The sequence below is a fragment of the Tachypleus tridentatus genome, chromosome 10, assembly GCF_004210375.1.
Source record: "Tachypleus tridentatus isolate NWPU-2018 chromosome 10, ASM421037v1, whole genome shotgun sequence".
Lineage (NCBI taxonomy): Eukaryota > Metazoa > Arthropoda > Merostomata > Xiphosura > Limulidae > Tachypleus > Tachypleus tridentatus.
In genome coordinates this window covers 73,228,725-73,250,723 of record NC_134834.1, presented here as the reverse complement: position 1 = coordinate 73,250,723, position 21,999 = coordinate 73,228,725, and the positions used below count along the sequence as shown (strand labels likewise).

At 32.5% G+C, this 21,999-nt stretch overlaps 1 protein-coding gene across 6 annotated transcripts in view; it reads left to right on the top strand.

Moving 5' to 3' along the window:
- Polr3A (RNA polymerase III subunit A) overlaps nt 1-20,054 on the top strand; it is a 72,107-nt gene extending 52,053 nt beyond the window's left edge. For all 6 annotated transcript variants that reach the window (XM_076462087.1, XM_076462091.1, XM_076462089.1 and 3 more), the window contains 10 exons: nt 3,457-3,552; nt 4,763-4,914; nt 5,631-5,717; nt 8,449-8,631; nt 8,904-9,015; nt 13,828-13,900; nt 15,470-15,569; nt 17,954-18,022; nt 18,379-18,512; nt 19,633-20,054. In XM_076462087.1, coding sequence (XP_076318202.1) covers nt 3,457-3,552; nt 4,763-4,914; nt 5,631-5,717; nt 8,449-8,631; nt 8,904-9,015; nt 13,828-13,900; nt 15,470-15,569; nt 17,954-18,022; nt 18,379-18,512; nt 19,633-19,750 — 1,124 coding nt within the window. In that variant the 3' untranslated portion in view covers nt 19,751-20,054. The remainder of the gene's footprint in view (nt 1-3,456; nt 3,553-4,762; nt 4,915-5,630; nt 5,718-8,448; nt 8,632-8,903; nt 9,016-13,827; nt 13,901-15,469; nt 15,570-17,953; nt 18,023-18,378; nt 18,513-19,632) is intronic.
- Nucleotides 20,055-21,999: the final 1,945 nt, after the last annotated feature.

Below are 21,999 nucleotides of genomic sequence, written 5' to 3'. Positions count from 1 at the left end.
TAAAGAGAATAGGATGAAAGGACACAAAATTTAGAAAATACAAGCTAGGTTCCATTTAAAGCAGGGTTAGGTTTATAACAAGTGATTAACTTATGGAATAAGTTTCCTGTAAGTAGTAGTAGAATCTGCCACTTCAAAGAAGTTTAAGAGGAAAATTGTTCATCTCCCTTTCAAAATAAACAAGGAATTTACATTTCTACTATTCTCAAGGGTGGTGTGTAAGGACATCCTCGAATAAGAAAATATTCTATTCTTGTTGACACATTATTTTGTAATGATATACCTTGACAGGTCTTTTATACATGTGGTCATTGTAATAGTGACAAGTTGACATATTGTCTGGCTTGGTTACTAAATCAAATCAAATGTATAAATCAAATGTTTTATGAACAAGTGATCATTTTACTCCTGGAAAACTTTAAGGTTAAGTGAAGGTATACTGGTGACAAATAATATATTAACTGTGTAAGTTGTTTCAAGATTTTTAATAAATAAAAGCATGTCAGTAGCCATTGGGATTTTTTTTTTTCAATGGATGCCACTATTCCTTAGCATTTTACTGAACACAAGAAAAGACTGCTACCAAAGTGAGTGGTTTTCAAAAGTTGTCATTTCTGTGAGAGATATTGTGTCAAAAGGAAAGCACTCAATTCAGTTGAAATTAATTTATTTGACATGGTACAATAACTTCATTTGTGGTATAATAGCGACATGAAAACAAAAATTATATAAACCAAAAAACAACAAATACATACTCAAACATGTTCCTATCTTTATGGATTACTTCCATTCATGCTCTTATTTATAAAACACATATTTCAATTAGTCAACCAAGGAAGTGCCGTTTGTTTATTTTTTCCCAAATTTCCATCATGAAAAAGATACATTTTTCTCAGATTAACCATTAAGCATGTATCAAGACTGGCAGATTGATGTTGGTATTGATTTGAAATTTTAAGAATTGCAAGAAATTAGTAATATTCCTTTAATGTACTCTTCAAAATAAGCATTTTGATGTAGAATTATTTTTTCTATCATTAAATGTTCAGGAGATAAAGATCAATACAAACTAATATTTGGTTGTGTGTGTGGTGTGTGTGTATATATATAATCAGTGGCATGATGATTTGTGTAGTTGTGAGGTTGTTTGTACAAGATGAATGTATGAATTGGATATGCCCATGGTGTTCTGTTTTAGTATTAGATTTGTTGCAAACAAAGAGAGCAGAAAAAAAAATGATGTGTGTATTTACTAGACAACACTTGATAGATGAAAGTAACAATGACTGTGGTATTGTATATACTTACTAAAGTAATGGTAAGTAAAGATGGTATTGGCAGGTAATCAGGATTTTGTGAATTTTGTCTGCAATTGTGACTTATTAAAATAGCAATGACAAGTGAATGTGATATTGGTTGTTGTTACTAGATTACTTGTAAACAAAATTAGCAGACACGTGAATATGATGTTTGTTGTTACTAGACTACGTTTTGCAGATAAAGGTAGCAGTGACAGGTTGTTATGATACTGTGTATGTAGAAGTTATACTTCATGTGGCAAATGAGGGTATTGGTGGCAAATTATAAATTTATTGTGTGCACAATATCTAAATTATTTGTGTTATGGCAAATAAAGATAGTATTGAAAAAATTATTGTACTGTTTAATAAAATAAAGGTAACAGAAACAAGAGAAAATAACAATTTGGTAAGTTATTATCATAATGTGTTTGATTACTAGTGACAAGTGAACATGGTGTTTTGTTTTGTTATCAGACTAGTGACAAGTGATTATGGTATTGTGTTTTGTTATTAGACTAGTGACAAGTGATCATGGTATTGTGTTTTATTATTAGGCTAGTGAAAAGTGATCATGGTATTGTGTTTTGTTATTAGACTAGTGACAAGTGATCATGGTATTGTGTTTTGTTATTAGACTAGTGACAAGTGATCATGGTGGTTTGTTTTGTTATTAGACTAGTGACATGTGATCATGGTGTTTTGTTTTGTTATTAGACTAGTGACAAGTGATTATGGTATTGTGTTTTGTTATTAGACTAGTGACAAGTGATCATGGTGTTTTGTTTTGTTATTAGACTAGTGACAAGTGATCATGGTGTTTTGTTTTGTTATTAGACTAGTGACATGTGATCATGGTGTTTTGTTTTGTTATTAGACTAGTGACAAGTGATCATGGTATTGTGTTTCATTACTGGGCTAGTGACAATTGATTATAGTATTATGCTTTATTATTAGACTAGCGACAAGTGATCATGGTATTGTGTTTTATTATTAGGCTAGTGACAAGTGATTATGGTATTGTGTTTTGTTATTAGACTAGTGACAAGTGATCATGGTGTTTTGTTTTGTTATTAGACTAGTGACAAGTGATCATGGTATTGTGTTTTATTATTAGGCTTGTGACAAGTGATCATGGTATTGTGTTTTGTTATTAGACTAGTGACAAGTGATCATGGTGTTTTGTTTTGTTTTGTTATTAGACTAGTGACAAGTGATCATGGTATTGTGTTTTGTTATTAGACTAGTGACAAGTGATTATGGTGTTTTGTTTTGTTATCAGACTAGTGGCAAGTGATTATGGTGTTTTGTTTTGTTATCAGACTAGTGACAAGTGATTATGGTGTTTTGTTTTGTTATCAGACTAGTGACAAGTGATTATGGTATTGTGTTTTGTTATCAGACTAGTGACAAGTGATCATGGTATTGTGTTTTATTATTAGACTAGTGACAAGTGATCATGGTATTGTGTTTTATTATTAGACTAGTGACAAGTGATCATAGTATTGTGTTTAGAGATGTGGTATTATGTTTGAAGATGTGGCTAGTGATAAGTGATTGTGGTGCTATGTTTTATTATTGTACTAGTGACAAATTATCATAGTATTGTTTATTAGTATTATGCTTAGTGACAAGTGACTGTGGTATTATATTTGGCTAGGCTAATGATGTTATTGTGGTACCTTCTTTGGTTACCAGGTTTCTAACAAGTGGTTATGGTATATTTGGCTAGACTAGTGGCATGATCATTGTATTGTGTTTGGAGATGTGCCTAGTAGCAAATGAACATAGTATTATGTTTGGTTAGGCTAGTAACATGATCATGGTATTGTGTTTGGAGTCATGGCTGGTGACAAGTGATCATGGTTTTGCTTTTTATTATTTTATTTATATTTGATATACCTTTTCTTCTGTACTTTGTTTAAGCTGTGTCTTGCTGGCATTTCTTAAATATGTTGTGTTTAACTTACAAAAGTTCTACTAAATACTTTGTTGTTTTTGTGTTGAGAATCTGATCTTTGTATTTTTATTACTTTATTATTTTAGGAATAAGAGTAAAGGTATAGTTGTTTGTCATCTAGATGTGTATAACTAAAGACACATCTGTAAGCTGGTTGTTTTATATTTATATTTTTCTTATTACTAAACAATTTTACAGGGACTGCTGTTGGGGCTGTTTGTGCACAGAGCATAGGAGAACCAGCAACACAGATGACATTGAAGACCTTCCACTTTGCTGGAGTAGCTTCCATGAGTATCCTTTATTTGTATGGTTTCATATTTGTAATTAGTATGATATAAAAGCAACCTGGAACAGTTGATAACCATACTGATCATAGTATTTTGACAGTCGAACTACTGTTATAATCAAAAGAATTTGTGAAATTTTGAGAATTTTCTATACTCATTCTATTGTAGCTTTATTTAGTGTGGCTGAAATTTATAGTTTATTTATTTGACTCAAGGGAAAAAAATTCTATATCTTAATTTTGGCAGTAGTATCATGCATAAACCTTAATTTTTGTAGCTAATATACTGTAGGACTCAAAATGGTTTTGCAATAAAAATCAAAAGTTAATTTCATGTTGTGTCTTAAAATAATTAAAAAACTATTCAGAAGTCATATCCACTTAGAATACAGAATTTTAACACACTACATATGAAGCAGCAACAACAACAAGATAAAAGGGACTAACATAATCTGTGGCAAATTGTGAAATCTGGTATTTGGTATTAGCTGTTGATAAATTAGTGTAATTACCCTGAACCTGTTCAGTGCCGTAAATGAGATAACTCATCCAAGCCGATCGGTAACACTGTGCTACGGACGAGTTAATTTGTTCTCAATAATACCTAACTTCAACGCTAGGTGTCATCACCATACATGCATTTGACCTACTTACAAATTGTTTCACTTTTGATTCAAAATGGCGTCACGAAAAAAGTTACAAAATGAAGGAGCATTAGAGTTGTATTGTAGCAGCTGAAGTACTTGGCAGTCAATAGGTTAAAATAAATATTTTTGGAATGAGAAGGATTTATGGTATTGCTATACAAGTATTCATAGTTAGATAATAACAGAGTAATAAGATGAAACAATCGTGTGTGTATGTAATTGTGTGAATTTTAACTGTGTATCGACACAAGTACTAATGTGGAAAATAACTGAGTAAGAAAATGCATGAATATTCATGTGTGGACTGAGTAAGAAGATGTATACATGTTTATGTATGACTAGTAACTGAGTAATATAATGGCAGGTATTTGTATATAAATAACAACTGAGTAATATGATGCATATAGTAACTTATAAGAACTACAAGTATTCATTTATGGATAATCAGTAATAATGGTGTAATAGTATGCATACATTATGTATACTGTATATAGTATAAATCATATACTGGTAGAGCAGTTTTTAGTTTAAGTTATGTTGATGTTATATGCACTTTAATTTTAAACAGATATAACTCAGGGAGTACCACGAATAAAAGAAATCATCAATGCTAACAAGTTAATTAGTACTCCAGTCATTACTGCTTCTCTTATTTGTGCTGTTGATCCAGAATTTGCTCGCAGGGTCAAGGGTCGTGTTGAGAAAACTCTTCTAGGAGAGGTACAGTTTAGATTTAGGAGGTTTTACCGTGAAGTCAGAATGATTGCATATACTTATATAGCTGATTTGGAAAATGCACATTCAGACATATGGTAACATTTTTGGTTTTCATGGTTCAGCTTCAGTTAATTTCAGTCTGATTTATTACATAAAATATTTTAGTTGTGCTACTTATTTCCAATGTGCAGAAATATGTCCTTGTTAAAGTATCATTTATACTTTGTTTTATTTCTATAATCAAGTAAACTACCTTTTTGTTTTGTGGATTAAAATAAAACATAGTTCTTATACATGATTAATTGGGCTGGAAGTAATCAAGGTTAACATGTTGGGTCCAAGGTTCAAGATGTGATTTTGCTGAACAGTTCCATGCTTTTATCTGTGAGTGGATTGTAAGAGTAACATTTAGTCAATCCCATTGTTCAGTTCAAAGGACTGGACAAATCTTCCTTGGTGTCAAGTTCTGTGGCTGGTTGCTTTTTCTTTAGTCAGTTATCAAAAATATGTTATTTGCCTTGGTATTATCTTTACATTTTTAATAAATGTTTTCTTTAGTAATAGTAATAAAAACTAGTTATTAATATTATTTTGATTACCTGGTTTTAAACCTCACAGAAAAGTATTTGCATAAAGTAGAAAGTGGTTATTCAGTATGATACTAATTGAATTTCTCTACAAATATGAGTAATATGATATAGTTTGTATGCTTTTAACAGGTGTCTGAATACATTGAAGAAGTGTTTCTTCCTGATGATTGCTTTATCCTTGTAAAGTTAGATATTGATAGAATCAAACTTCTCAAGGTTTGTTTCATCATAATGATTATTTAAGAATTTTAAACTTATTTTTCAAAGATATGATTTAGGTGTTAGCCTGAATAGTGTAAAAGTAAAAAACATTCTAGTAATAAGTTTAAATGTATAGTTAAATTTTGAGTTGATACCAATATTTGTGTGTTTTTAAATTGTATCCAGCCTTTTACTTGTTGTTTTTTGTTACTGTATTATAAGTGATAATCCAATAGTTATGATATATCTCAGTTATTTTGTAAGTTACTGGTTTTACCACTTTAAAGTTTTCTTTTTGCTTTATTGTAGTCATGAAATAGTAAATGTTAAATTTTCTTTTCATTTAAGTTTATTAACAGTAGTTAAAGTCATAATTACTAGCCCCAATTTTTATTTTGCTCCCAATTGTAATTATTATTAAGATAATGGAAATCATTAAATTTCCTTCTGCACAGATATAACTTGTCAGTGGATGTTACTAAACTGTAAAACTACATTTATTTGAAGTTTATTTTTAGCCTAAGTAATTTAAAAACAGTAAACTTTTGAAGTTAGTGATTTTAAAAACTTTAAAATCCAACTATCTGTATGTTTCGTTTTACAATTTTTGTATTTCTAAAGCTGACAAAATTGTAAACAGATCATCAGAAACCTGGAATTATTTTCTTTCTCACCATTACTACAGGGTTACTTTTTTCCTTATTTAGGTATACAAGATTGTAAAGTAATATCTAATCAAAAACATAGATGTAAAAAAAAGTGCAACCAAAAAAGGACTGAGTGTGCAACTTAAAGGAATGAACTCAGAATTGGCTACCAAATTGGTATCTACACTTAATAACATTGATAATAATTTTACAGCAAATATTTATTCATTAGTTTGCTGGAATGCATTTTTTTTGTTAAACTTATGGCATGATTGTGAATAAAACTTAAAATGTGAATGTTTGCTTTAAAATGCTTACCAAATGCTAAAAGTGTAGCTACCAGTTTTGGTCTTAATTTTGATTTCATTCTTTTGGTTGCACCTTTCTTTTCACACCTAAGGTGTTTTTTTATTAGATATCATAACTTTTTTGTCAATAAACACCAACAAGTCACAGAAAGGAAGAAAGTGACACTCAGTAGTAATTCACATTAGGTTTAGGATTACATTCCTGGTATTTGGAACAGAACTTTACATTCCAGAACCAACCAGATTTTTTAAAAGATATGGCAGTAGTTTTCCTCTCTAAAATGGTGTTGATAGCTTCCTTTATAGCAGCACCATGGAATTTAGATAAACAATTATTTTTGTCTTTACCCCTATGCAATCAGTACAGATGTATCAAGCATCATTATTTATGCTAAGTGCTTAAACTCATGTCACCTGATGCTAAATGCTCTTTAATTAGGATAATTTCATAAAATTATCAACAGTAAGCCCTACTGTTGTATATTTATGAAAAGTTGCTTTTGTGTTAGTGGTGATGTGGAGCATACACAATTGTTTAGTTAAAGTTTTGTTAGGTTGTAATTTTAGCATATTGTAAATTGAACAGAAAAGTCAAATTTATACTTTTAAAATATTCTTCACCTGTCATACCATATTTTAAGTGTGTGTTAGCTATGGAAGCTGTTATGAGTTATTAATGAAAAGTCAGAAGTCATATTATATCTGCTAATCAGCTGTAAAGGGTTAAAACTATTTTGGGCATCACTACAGTCCAAATAACTGCATCCAATCCTTCTTTCTCTGATAAAAGTGAATCTTGATAATATCCCTGTGGCAAAAATTTTATCATGCATCTGTTATTTCAAAAGTACAGTGCTGCTTTATGCAGGCTTTTCATTGCACTTGTAGTGTTTAAAGATGATTGTTCTCAACAACTTTGTCAATAATCCAGTTGCAAGGAAGTCATAGGTGCTGCATCTGGTGACTTGACATGTATATGAAAGATGAATGGATGTATTATGGAAGCAACTTCTGTGCATGACTTGCTTCACTTTTTCCAGACAAAGATTGTCCTTGATTTTTTGAGTATTGTTGTCTGGGGCTTGTGGATGGCTTTTGCCACAGATCTTTGAGTTAATGGATGCTTACCTATTACAAGACTCTGCACTTTTATCAACTAGGCATGGATATGACTTGTGAAATCCTCTTTTTGAGTGGTCCCAGTACTCTGTATTCATTTGTATTCTTTTTTTTTCAGTGCAATTAACTGTATAGGATATCTCCACCTTGGAAATTTTAAATTTCTGATTTGAGCACACATTTTTGATTTGACAATATTAATACTTTGCATTGGAAAAGGCTGTAACATACCACTCCCAAAAATAATCTATTTCCAGTGGGATAACACCATTTATAAAGTCAAAATGTAGTGTTGATACATGGCATTTCACCATTACTTTATATTGGTTGTTTTATCACAAAACTTGCTGCTTTCTATATTCAAAATCATTTTAGTATATTGTGCTAAACCCTCTGTATTCTAGTTTTTTAATGGATTTGTAGTTTATTGTTTTAAAATTATTTTTCAAAATTCATAAACATGTTGTTTTGCATATGAAAGGCTGTAACACAATTGCAGTTGTGTGTTTTAAGAATTTACTTGTTAAACTATGGTATATGTAAGACAGAAAGTAAGGATTGAGACATATAACTTGATACTTTACATGACCAGTAAAATATTTTATAGTTGTTGTTTAAAGTCATACAATAACATTATAACTTCCTGTAATCCAGAAACATTGAATTTTGCAGCTTGAAGTTTCTGCTGAAACAATTCGTTATTCAATTTGCACGTCGAAACTACGAGTGAAGCCTCAAAATGTTAAAGTTCACAGTGATTCCATATTGACGATTCGACCTTCAGATAGTAGCCGCAGCTCTCTGTACTATGTTCTCCAAACAATGAAGGAACAGATACCAAGCATTGTTATCAAAGTAAGACAGACATTACCAATTACTTTTTAAAGACATTTCATGATTTATAGAATGAAAAGTATTAATAGAGTTATGTGTTATAAATACCTAAACTCAGAATCAAAATTAATTTTACATAAGATAACACTAATTAATCCTTCAAATAACTAGTTTTTTGCTCCTAGACTTAGCATAAGTATGTGTGAACCAAAACTTAACCAGTAAAAAAAATTGTGTAAAAGGCAGATTTAGGTCCTCATATTAATTTACTCCATTAAATGTCTTAACTTCAGGGACTGCCCTCTGTGTCTCGAGCTGTTATTCATGTGGATGACTCCAGTTCCCCAGTTTTCTACAAGCTACTAGTGGAAGGTGATGGATTAAGGGATGTCATTGCAACATATGGTAGGACATGAATGATGAAATGTTCTGGTAACTTATTTTAGAAACACATTTTGACCACAGCAATTTTGCATCAAATCATCTAACTGTAATTACTTAGTGCTGCTTTGACATTGGAATCTTATACCTTGGGTAATGTGATAGCTGGATGAAATTACATTCTGAAAATGAAATTAGTTTGGTTGTAATTAGGATTGTAGTGAATATTCATTTAGTATTTGGTAGCTTTACCAGGCATTCAACTTTGCTGGATATTAGTGCCTATTCAGCAACAGAATACTTGCAACTTTTATATCATTTACGAGAAACAATATAACCAAAAGACTTAAGTGCTAGAAAGTTGTAAATAACACACAGAAGGTTAGGTAATTAGTTAACTTTATGAATTTTAAATAGTAATAACACAGGCAGTTTTTAATAAATATTACAAAAATTATGAAAGAAAACTCAATATCAGTAATATATTTGTAGGCATAAAACAGTTTAATTTTGATATTTTACCAAACATATTATCCTATTGTCAACATGCTGGATTTTGTAAAGAAACACTCACAGTACACACTGGTATCTGGGATTGAAGGAAATCATTGTGATGAGATAATACTGGATAGAGATTGCCAAGTGCTCTGATGTTTAGAAGCCATGAATAATTTCTAGTAGCCAGGACGGTATCTTAACTTATTTGTCCTCAGAAAGTATGTTCCCCAGTTTTCAATTTTATACAAATTATGCATTTTATACAAAAAGATAGTACACATACTGCTTCTTTGTAGAATATTCATAAATATTTACAATGCTTTGAAGGTGAACCAGTCTTGCAACATTTTCTATGTGTATGTCAATTTTTTTAAAACCATTGAAATAGAATAGTGTAGCCTCAAAGTTAGGGCACTGAACTCAAAATCTTAGAATTGTGGGTTTAAGTCCCCATCACGTTGAACATACTCATCTTTTCAGTCTTGGAAATGCCTTAATGCAGCAGTCAATTCATTGGTAAAAGAGTAACCCAGTGGGTGGTACTGACTAACTGCCTTTTCTTTAGTCTGTCACTGCAAAATTAGGGATGGCTAGTGCAAGTATCCCTTGAGTAATCCCTGCCATCATCTGTAAGCCATCAATAGATGACTGTGTGGCAGCAGTAACTGACTGCATCATACAAGCAGCTGCTCAATGCATTCCTAAAACCTCGACACATTTTCCACTATATCCTCGTTCATGGTGGAATCCTGCCTGCCACGTGGCATGGAAGGTTAAAAAACGAGCCTGAATACTTTTTGTAGAAATCCCACACTCTCAAACCACATTGCTTTCCAGTGGGCCCGTGTGCATGCTCAGTGGGTAAGACGTCAAAGCTAGAAGGAATCTTTGATTAAGTTCACAACCAGCATATCTTCTACCACCAGTTTCAAAGTCATATGGGACAAGATTCGAAAGGTCAGTGGGCAATATAATTCTGTCACTCTCTTGATTTTGCTCTCTGATGGCCAGAAAGTAGCTGATACCCAGAGCATCACTGATACTCTAGGTGAAAGCTTTTGCTGGGTATCTAGCACTTCTGCTTCTTCTTCCACCTTCTTAGCCATCAAGACTTGGGCAGAGCAATCATCTCTTTCCTTTCAAGTTGATTGTCTCTATGACTATAATTGTCCCTTTACACTGGTGGAACTCAAACTGGCCTTTCATCGGTCTGGCAAGTACATCAGTTGGATCTGATGATATACACTATAACATGCTGCGCCATCTGTCTCCTGCTTTTCTTGCTATTCTTTTGATTGTTTTTAACCAGATTTGGCAGGAGAATGTTTTTCCTGATGCCTGGCACCGGGCTATTGTTCTACCTTTCTCTAAGCCTGAGAAGGATCCCAAGTTTCCTTCAAACTGCCATCCCATTGCTTTGGCAAGCTGTCTCTGTAAGACCTTAGAGAGGATTGTTAATGCTCGTCTTGTTTGGTTCCTCGAATCAACCAACCTCCTCTTGTCTACCCAGTGTGGGTTTCAATAACAGCACTCCACCATAGACCACCTGATTCAACTTGAAACGTCAATCAGAGAAGCCTTTCTCAAACGGCAACATCTTTTATCAATATTCTTTGACATTGAGAAGGCTTATGATACAACATGGAGGTATGGCATTTAGTGAGACATCCATATATGTGGGTTACGTGGCCATTTGCTCATTTTTATTAAAAATTTTTAATGGACAGGAGATTCCAAGTTCGTGTGGGTTTGACATTTTCCCCTTCTTTTATACAGGAACTTGGAGTCCCTCAGGACTGTGTTCTGAGTGTCACACTTTTCAGTATAAAAATTAATGCCATTACTGAACAACTCCTCATTGTTGAAAACAGGCTCTATGTAGACGACTTTCACATCTCATGTCAGTTGTCTGACATGAGATATATTGAGCAGCAGCTACAGACTGCCCTCAATCGTTTACTGAAGTGGACTACAGCAAATAGCTTTAACTTCTCTCTCTCTGAAACTGTTTGCATGCACTTTTGCAGCCAACGGGGTTTTCACCCTGATCCTAAACTCTGTATTGGTGACGTTTTGCTTGCCTGTGGTCCCTGAGACACAATTCTTGGGGCTTATCTTTGACCATAAGCTGACCTTTATACCACACATCAAGCAGCTATGGGTCAAATGTACAAGAGCACTGAACATTCTCCGTGTCCTCTCTTCCACCACTTTGGGTGTGGATCAACGTTCTGTGCTAAAGAAATATCATGCTCTTATTCTATCGAAACTCAACTATGGATCACTGATCTATGGCTCTGCCAGACCATTGGCCTTAAAGGTGCTAGACCCTATTCATCGTTAAGGACTTCGGCTCTGCACTGGGGCTTTCTGCACTTCCCCAGTTCAGAGCTTATACATAGAGTCTCATGAACCTTCTCTGCACCTCCTTCATTTATAACTGTCTTTACTCTATGCTTCGAAACTTCGTTCCTTTCCAAAGCACCACACCTGGGGTTGTGTTTTCCTTTCTCGGTGGGCCATACTTTTTCAAAACAGAAGGTCTGCTATTGCTTCTTTTAGCTTTTGTATCCAGGTGCAGTTGGATGAATTGGGTCTGTCATTGGATAATATTGCTATATCCACTGGTCAGCCCATCCCACCAAGGCTTCTTACAGTCCTCAGTTGTGACCTATCTTTAAGTCATCTGAGAAAAGTAGACACTCTTGATTGGAAATACTGTCTGCTATTTGCTGAACATCTTTCAAACCATCCTTCCATTGCTATTGATACAGATGATTCCAAATCAGGTGACTGTGTGGTTTGTTGTGGTTCGGTGGTTGGGCACAGAATCCCCTCTACAGCTTCTGTGTTCACTGCTGAACTGTACACCATTTCTCTTGCCCTGGATCACGTAGAAGCTAAGCAGTACTCAAACTGCACTATTTATACCGACTCTACTGGCCCTGGAATTGCTTCACGTTGGTTCACACTCTGTTCTCAACATTATTCAAAATCGATTGGCCCATTTCTCTTTAACATCTACTTCTATCCAGTTTTCCTGGATGCCGGGCCACATTGGTATTTGCAGGAATGAGTTCGCTGACACTGCAGCATAGCCTATCTGCTCTGGCACTATTACTGCTGTGCCTGTTCCATACATGGACTATGGACCTGTATTTAAGGCTCAGCTCCATGCCAGCTGACTTGGAGTGAGCAACATGAAAACAAGCTTTTCCAAATAAAACCCTCTATTGGACTTTGGCAGTCTTGCTTCCATTATGATCAGAAAGAAGTTGTTTTGACTAAACTAAGCATTGGTTACAGTTTTTTAACTCATCATTTTCTTTTATCTGGAACTGATACACCAGTGTGTACTTTGTGTAACACTCAGATCGCAATAAGCTACATTTTACTTTCTTGTCATCGTCATGACTCTCAGAGAGGGCACCATTTAAGCATGTTCTGTCCCAAGGTTTGTCCATAACATTAGACATTGTTATTGGTGATGGTGACATTGTCCACCTTGGTGATGTTTTTAGTTTTGTAAAGGTCATTAATCTTTTTAATGCCATTTAAGTTTTTTAATTTATACATTACACCTTTTTAATGTGGCTTCCTTTTAAGAATCACAGTTCATCTAATTCAATTTGAAATTAGAAACTGACGAATTATTATTATAATTTTGCTACACGTCTTTTAAAACCTTTTTATTACTTTCCTTTTTGAAAATGGCCATAACATCATATAACTCAGACCCAGGACTGGAAAGGCCAACTTCAGGTGACTGACAGTGGATTTTATACTTACCTGTTAGTCTTCCTGGTGATTTATGATAATTACAGTTACTCTACAGAAAGTCCTTTACAACTTGAATTACTGTAGTTTTTCTCTTCACGTTGTAGACTAGATGTAAACATTGGTTTTATGCTATTTATGTGTTTTTTAAACTTTGTTTTGTTTAACCTTAATTTACTTTTATGAATTTTACTAAATTTTTTTTAACTTTTTAATGGATGTTTGGTGCAGATAGCGTAGTTGCTTTCAGCTGTAAAACACCAAACCAACCAACCATCTAAGTAGAATTGTCCTAACTTGAGTTTGTTGAACAGGTTATGTAACATACTATGGATATAAAAGAAAGATTTTGTACTGAGTATTAACATTGAGTAAAGTATTGTATCATTAACTTTTATATTATAATAACCCTAAAATATAATTAAGATAGTAGATAAGTCATTTAATTGTTGAAAAGTTGTTATTACTTCAATCTTTATATATATATGTGTGTGTGTGTGTGTGTGTGTGTGTGTGTATGATATTGCTAGTAGGGATAGATATTTTGTATTATTTTATCAGGTGTGAAGGGGACTGCTACTTCATCCAATAACATCTGTGAAGTCGAAAAAACATTAGGGATTGAAGCTGCTCGGTAAGAAAGAAAGTTATTTCTACATAAAATACTAACTGTTACTTGGGTGTTTTTTTATTATATGTTTTCTCTCAGAATGATTTCCTAATTTCAAAGGGAAATATTTTTAAAAATTCTCAATATTAATTTTGTAACAAATACATCTGGGCCCTGAATTTTCCTTTTTAGAAGTTTATATCTTTATTAATAAGCTGATGTCATTGTAAATAATCTATAAACACATAAAAAAACATAATTACAAGTACAGTTCTACTAACCTTTGAACCTTCTATCTTCTTAAATTACTGATATAATCAATAAATTTGTGAAATTCACCAGTGAAGCTCCTCTCTTCATTGTCTGTCTGGTTATGCTTTAGGTTGACAGTTCTTGCTAGGCATATGATTATTTTTATAATCAATAGAAAGTGCATTTTCTCATCTCAGTGAGTTTTAATGAGCCATAATTTAGATTTTTCTTGTAAACAATTCTCAGTTATTTCTTGATTTTATGATTGTTGTTATTTTCTTCAAGTACTTACAGATTTTTTAAAATATGTTTATAGCTTTGTTAGAAAGTCAGATGAATTATAATTGTTTTGGATTCTATTTATTGTTTTATATATTTTATGTTGTAAAATGTATATATCAAAGCTATATGAATTATTCTTTTCACGAACAATATGATGTGTAAACTATAGTTACTGAACCACAGTATCTGAGTGCAAAAATGTCTCAACTTGCACTCAACATGTTTTTGTATGTATGTGTATATGTTTTATTTATTGTTATTTGATTTTAAAACAAAGTAACTAAAATTCAAGGATTGTAAATATTTTACTTTACCTGATTAAAAAAAATGTCTTAAATTACATTAGCACATTGTGTGATCACCTACACCCATGAAATTTAACTCAATCTCATGTTGAGTTATAAGCTTTTATGTAAACTTTCTGCCACAAGCAGTGATTTAATGATTTTCACACATATAGTGGTTACAAAGATTAGCAATGAAACTATAAAACTAAGGAAGACAGATGTGAAAAGTTAGCAGTTGAAAGATAATTAAATAGACTTGGTGACATATGATGGATTGAAAGAAAAATTTATTATTTATTTCATATTTTTAATTATTTCACTACAGTTAATGTTAGGGTAGAGGAAATAATATATAAAGTATAAATATTTGTAGCAAAATATTTTATATTCGTTTAGGATGTTTTAGGTGTTATGCTAGTGAGATATAAAAATTGTAACATTAAAAGAAATATTTATTTTTAGCATGGAAATCGCCTCTTACTCAGACTTACTTAGTTGAGACTTTGTAAATTCACAGACAAATATCAAGTAGAAGTACTTTATTAAAATATCTCCCTTTTTGTGTACAGTGGACTTAAAATGTTTAAAAACTTGTCACATTTTGTAAAGATATACTAGTAAATCCATATTTATAGTATGTATTGTTTCACACTTAAGGTGGATCAAACTGATTTGCATTTTACAATAAGGGTTAAGTTTTCATGATTACCAATACTCTGTGCTTGTCACAGAATTTAGTGTGCTAAAGTTTATTACTTCTTTTTTTTTTCAGAGCCACAATTATTAAAGAAATTCGGTACACAATGGAAAATCATGGTATCAGTGTTGATAGGCGACATCTTATGCTTTTGGCTGATCTTATGACATTCAAGGTTAGACTTTTTGATTTTGCTGGAAAATAAAAATTAATTTTAAATGTAATGTTTTGCTAGTGAATTTTTCTCTGTTTCTCAACTATTTGTATCAAGTAGTAATGCATTTTTCTTCTATATGTATAGCAGGTACTTACCAAAGAAAACACAGCAGGAATAAAACTGGTTGATTGGTGTAATTTAATTGTTGGGCTCATTGATCAATTGCATTTAACTAATCTCACATAAGATATTAAAAACAAAACTCATAACACTCAAAATTGGTAGGCAGATCACAGCCAGTTATGTAGCTTTATGTGTGAAAAAATACTTAATGGCATTATTGTTATTATATGGATAGTTGAAATAATTGAAAATAATAATAATCTGAAACACTAATTTTGATTAGTTGATTACTTTTACACATTTGAATAATAATTGATGAAGCTGAACAAACACAAATTAATTAGAAATGATGATGAAAAATCCTGGCTGAGGTATAAGACATAAAAGAAAAACTGAAGTAAAATTAACACGTTGGAAGGCTTAAGTTGTCATTCACACCAAGTGACTGTCTCACCAGTTGTACTTCAATTGCTGTTGGACTGAGTCATGCATGTTCTAGGAATTAGCACCTCAGAGTGTGAATCTAAAGGTTTATGATTTGCATTCTTCTTGGTGCAAAATCACACAACACTAAGACTGCAGTTGCATTATACAGGGCAAAGTGTATCTTATTAAAATGATTTTGAGTATTCAAGTCAGCAATTTACTTGAAAATGTCAACCTTGAGGTGGGGCCTTTAGCCTGGGATATACACTTATCAAGATTCATGACAAACTGGTGAAGCATTAACAGATTTATCAACTTGAACTATAATGACATAAGAGGCTCCCAAACCTGTTTACATAGCTAACTAAAAATGGTGGTGAATACTGACTATTTGGTCAGAGAAGCGTAACCCAGTAGTTGGTAGTGGATGTAGTTGACTAGCTGCTTTCCTTCTAATCTATAAATTCAAGATGTGAGAATGCTAGTACAAACAGCTCTTGTGTAGCTTTACATGAGTGAGTAACCAATAAAAAAACAAATGAATTATGGCTACTTTGACTGTACATCCTCTGTAATAATAAATAAATATTGATTTTTATAAGATAATTTTTAGTTGCCTTGTCAAAAGATAAAGCCAGTTGGTATGTGAGGCATGTCTAATCAGTAAATACCTCTTTTATGTTGTGATTTAGTTATTGAGTTATTTTCATTACGTGAGTGCATTATTTATCTGAAATAAACTCGTGTTTGAGTTATTTTTTTTTTACTTTGTGTTCCATTTACTCATGACTGAGCAACACAACTTTTAAAATAATACTTCTATAATGAACTGAATTTTCTCTTTTGTCTGTTCTTTTAAAATGAAAAAGCAAAATTTTACTTGCAATTAAAAATACATAGCATGTCATAATGATTGATTTTATTCAAAAAATGTTCTTTATAAAAATGTTAAATTTGATTTTTGTTTTAAAATGGCATCACCTTTCCATACACACACAATGCTTCTATTTTATAATACTATATCTTTAAGCTCTTAAAGGTTATACTTTATATTATTCTTAAACACTGATATTTGTATGTTTAGCTAAATCTGACATCAGTTGAAATATTAATAGTTTGTTTTATTTCTGCAACTGTGGTGCATTGTCTACATTTTACATGGACTTTTTAAAGAAATTGTTAATTTAAATACAAGACAGATTTGTAAATATTATCTTTAAAATGGTGGCCTGATTCAGTCTTTGTTATATTTATACCTCACTTTTTAAGCCAAACCAAAACCCTTTTTATAATGTAAAATATTTTTTTTTAAAAAATAAGCTGTTTTTCAATCAGAATTTTAACAAGATAAAAAATTATGCTTTTTGGTAAAATAATAACTCAAACTTTAATATTAAGATTATGTAATAGCTTGATGCATAAATTTAAAAGACTTCATCATTTAAGGCTTTCAGGAGATTGATCAATTCTGGAGCCTTAAGTAATTTGGTTTGTTGAAAGCATCAGTGCCCAAAGAAAGGAATAGCCACCTCTAACTTTAGATAGGCAGAATTCTCAGAAGTTTCAACTGTGCTATACACCCAGTAACAATTTATTGTCCTCTGTATTTTTCTGTAGTCATAAGTAACTGTGTAGAAATAATTTTTAATTGTTGCTGAGCAGACATAAGTGTTTTTATTATCAATTACTTAATAATCATAATATATCCAGATAATTTTACATGAACGTTTTGTGATTGTGTTTAACAGAAGACTTTTTTCATACTTAAATTTTTTCTGTTATTTGAGAAAATTGACAGTTGACTTTCTATTTAAATGAGTTCTGATTTGAGGTATTTTTTCTTATTTTACTAGGGTGAAGTACTAGGTATTACACGATTTGGTTTGGCCAAAATGAAAGAGAGTGCATTGATGCTGGCCTCGGTAAGATATCTAAATGTGTGTGTTTGTGTCTGTCTGTGCATATACATATATGTATTTATTAAAAAAATACAGTATATAGGTTGTTGTCAGGTTTTTTGTATGAAGATTTTGTGGTAATAATATTTATAATCTAAGAGAACTAACCAGCTTTTATGTTTTGTTTCTGAATTTTTTCTTCTTCACAGTTGAAATTTTTCAGCAAATCAACATTCTACTTGCAATCATTCTTAAAACATTTTATGTGGAATTATTGAACCTTCAAAAAGTGACGATCATGTGTACTATATTTAATGTGTTGTGATGATATGTACATTGTATTTAATTTTTAACAGTTTATTTATATAATGTTTTTGAAGTTTGAAAGAACAGCTGACCATCTTTTTGATGCTGCCTACTTTGGTCAAAAGGATGCCATTACTGGAGTCAGTGAGTGCATTATCTTGGGCATACCCATGTCACTAGGAACTGGTTTCTTCAAGCTTCTCCACAAGTATCCTTTTTTTCTGTTTATGTTTACTTTAAGTTATCAGTATTTCAGTTACAAAAATTTAAAAATGCTTATGTATTTTATACACATACTTGTGCAAAATCTTTAATATTCCTAAATCCCTAGTTATACGAGCTTGGCCAGGTGGTTTAGGGCACTTAATTCCCTATCCTACCAAACATGCTCATCCTTTCAAGTGTGGGGTATTATAATGTTATGGACAATCCCATATTCATTGGTATAAATGTAGGTAAAGAGTTGATGATGGGTGGTGAACACTAGCTGCCTTACCTAGACTTTCATTGAAAAAATTAGGAACAGCTAGTGCAGATATCTCTTATCTAGCTTTGCACAAAATCCATAACAAACCAAGCCAAAACCCTGGTTACCAGGCTCTGAAGTTTAACTTTGTTAGCATCTGAAAGAATATAAGTAGTTATTACTTTAACAAATATACTGAGAAATTTAAAAGAAATCAGAACTAATTTTCTTGTTTATTTTAAATAGGATTTTAAAAAATTGAATATATGTATAAAACATTTAATTAATGTTTGAAACATACTCTCTACATCACTAAGATCAGGGGCATAGATTTTTTACATCCGATGGGGGGGGGATGATTTTTGCAACCACTTATGTGGACTGTTCAATTTGCAAATTGGTAATCTCTGATTACATGAACCTGAAAGCTGTAAACATGCAGTCACAGAGTAATCTTGTTGTCACAATACTTGCATGTATACTTTGGCCTACTGACTGATACTTATGAACTATCGCTTAGATCGAAAAGCTTAGAAGCACGCTTATATTAAAGATGTACATTTCAGCTACTGAAAAAGCCTACATCTAGGCCTAATTATGCAATTCGATTGGTAAGAACACGAGAATCAGAAGAACAAACACACAATTTATGGGCCTGTGATGCAATGAAACAATTCAACAGACCAAACTGTAGGGGGGAGATGATTGTATGCACCATACATACCCCCCACCTAAAATGAAGGGGGGGATATATACCCTGCATCCCCCAGAATCTACGCCCCTGACTAAGATATACAATTTGATAATTTTACAATTATTTATCTCACTTATGTCATTGTTTTTCCTTAACTACTAAACACAGAGCTGAGAGGGAGCCACTTCCACCTCCCAAGAAACTGGTGTTTGACTCCCAGAATTACATTTGCCCTTTAACAGTTAAAGTATCGAAATATTTTGTTTATTTAAAGAAAAAAGAATAAATGATGTAAAGAACTGTGTTTGTAATTATAGATTTTTAAGAATTAAAACTGTTTTGTGGTAAATAGTTTAGTGTTGTAATATTTGTTTCAAAAACTATTTTTAAGAGCAGTATAAGTGATAAACCATTACTGTAAGATAAGTAAACTAATTTCACACTATTGATAAAATAGATTTTCATTTACTTTGTTGTATGCCAATACCAATGAGGTCTCTTTTTTTTTTACCAAATAGTAATTTAAATTATTAAATAAGTTTGTTTTTTACTGAAATGCTGAATTTAGCCAATAAAAAGTTTCTTGTTTAAACTTTTCCAGGTATTGTTGTGCTTATTTCATCTGTTAAGCCTAAGGTGGTCATCACATACTCTCTCCAGTAACTCGCATTTTTTGAAGTACTAATATAATTATTTAAAGAATTTTATTAAAATATTTTGCTTTTGATATATGAAGAAAGAAGTAAAAAATGGTGAATTTTTAACTCAAATTACCATCTGAATTAACTGAGATTCTGTTTACTAGATTTTTGTTAAGCACTAATATAATGACTCAGAACAACTGACAAGAATTTAGGCTCACTTTTTCTGGATTCTTCTTTCACTAGGTCAGCCTCAATAGAGGATCATTTTGAACACCCACTTTCAGCCAAAGTTCTTCAGTTGGTTAGTCAGGTTTGTGAGGTTTTGGGGTTTTCTTCTATTGCATTTGACTGCTGGTAGTAAGAACAGCAAGTGGCTACTTGGCTTTTCCATATTCTTCTGATATTCATTGTGGGAGATTTGCTGATTAGTTATACGATAGGATAATCTTCTCTCTCATCCTTATTGGATCAGCATATGTTGGCTTATCTTTACCAGGAGAAAGTATACTTGGATTCTCAGTGGATGGGCCCCATTTTGTGCATGTTGGGAGTCTAGATTGGAGCTTGTGATCACATTAAATAGATTCATCTTACTCTCATGGCTTCCCTGAGGTATTTATCTTCAATCCAACTGTTGTCTGAAGCTTCTCAGCAATTTGAGGATGAAAACTGGGGATTTTTCTCATATCTATCTCAGTTGGATTATCTTTTGAAATCCTTTCTTTGGCTTACTGGCTGGTTTGTTCTTTGGATTTATTGGGTATAGATATTTTGTTGGAAAGGGTTTGTTTACCATCTTCTTCTCTTAGGGAGTTATGGGATGCTCTTTTCTCCATCCCATGTTGTATGTTGAAGTTCCAGAGATGTTAGAATCCTGAATTTATACCAACCATTTAATTCTTTATCATCATTGGCTTCTCGTCTTTCTGGCTCTGATTTTGAAGTATCAGCCAGTAATATTTTCTGACCTTCTACTTTTGTTCCCAGATTTATTGGTTTCCATAATAGAGTTCTTCTGTATTCTCAAGGATCTTGGGCTTGGGTGAACCAATGACAGTGATGTCAGTGACTATCTCGGGGAGAGGGGAGAAGTGGGAGCATGATTAAATTGCTTCCTGAACATCCTGAACAAGGATCCATGGGTACTCTATGTTCTGGCTTCAGGAATGGTCATTCCATTTACATAATTTCCATCATTGTCTGCTTAACCTGTTGCATATTCATCTCTATTAGATTCATGGCAAATGGAACCCTCTTTGTGGCCAAAAGAGAGTTGTTTGTCAAAAGAGCAGTAGAAAGGTTCAATCTCATTCTTCTGGGTTTTTATTCCAGCTTATTCATGGTATCCAAAAAGACAGGACATTGATGTCAAGTCACCAATCTATATCAACTCAACCAATTTTCAGATTTTCCTTGCTTCACAGTGAAGTCTTTTTTTACCCTACAATGGTACTTTGAACCAGGATTCTGGATGACCAAGTTTGATGTTACTGTTCCCATAGCAGAATTTTCCCAGAAGTTTCTCAGACTTGTGCACAAGAGAAAGTGCTACAGTTCTGAGCTCTACCTTTTGATCTTGTATCAGCATCTTATGTCTTAAGCAGAGTTATTTGAGTTTATTTTTTCTCATCACCTGCATTCCTTAGGCCTGAGCACACATCATTATATGGACTACTGGCTCTATCCTGTCAATTAGCAGAACAACATGAAATTCAGATGCTACACAAGCAGTCTTCCTTATCAGATTGGAGAAGTCTATTTTGTTAGTGATGCAATATGTTGTCAGTTTTGGGTGTTTTTCAATATTCATGTTGCACTCAACCAATGCCTCTCAAGTTTCAAGCCATGGAAAGAGCTGTCAGGCTTTTACTATATCCTTCTCCTACTGCAC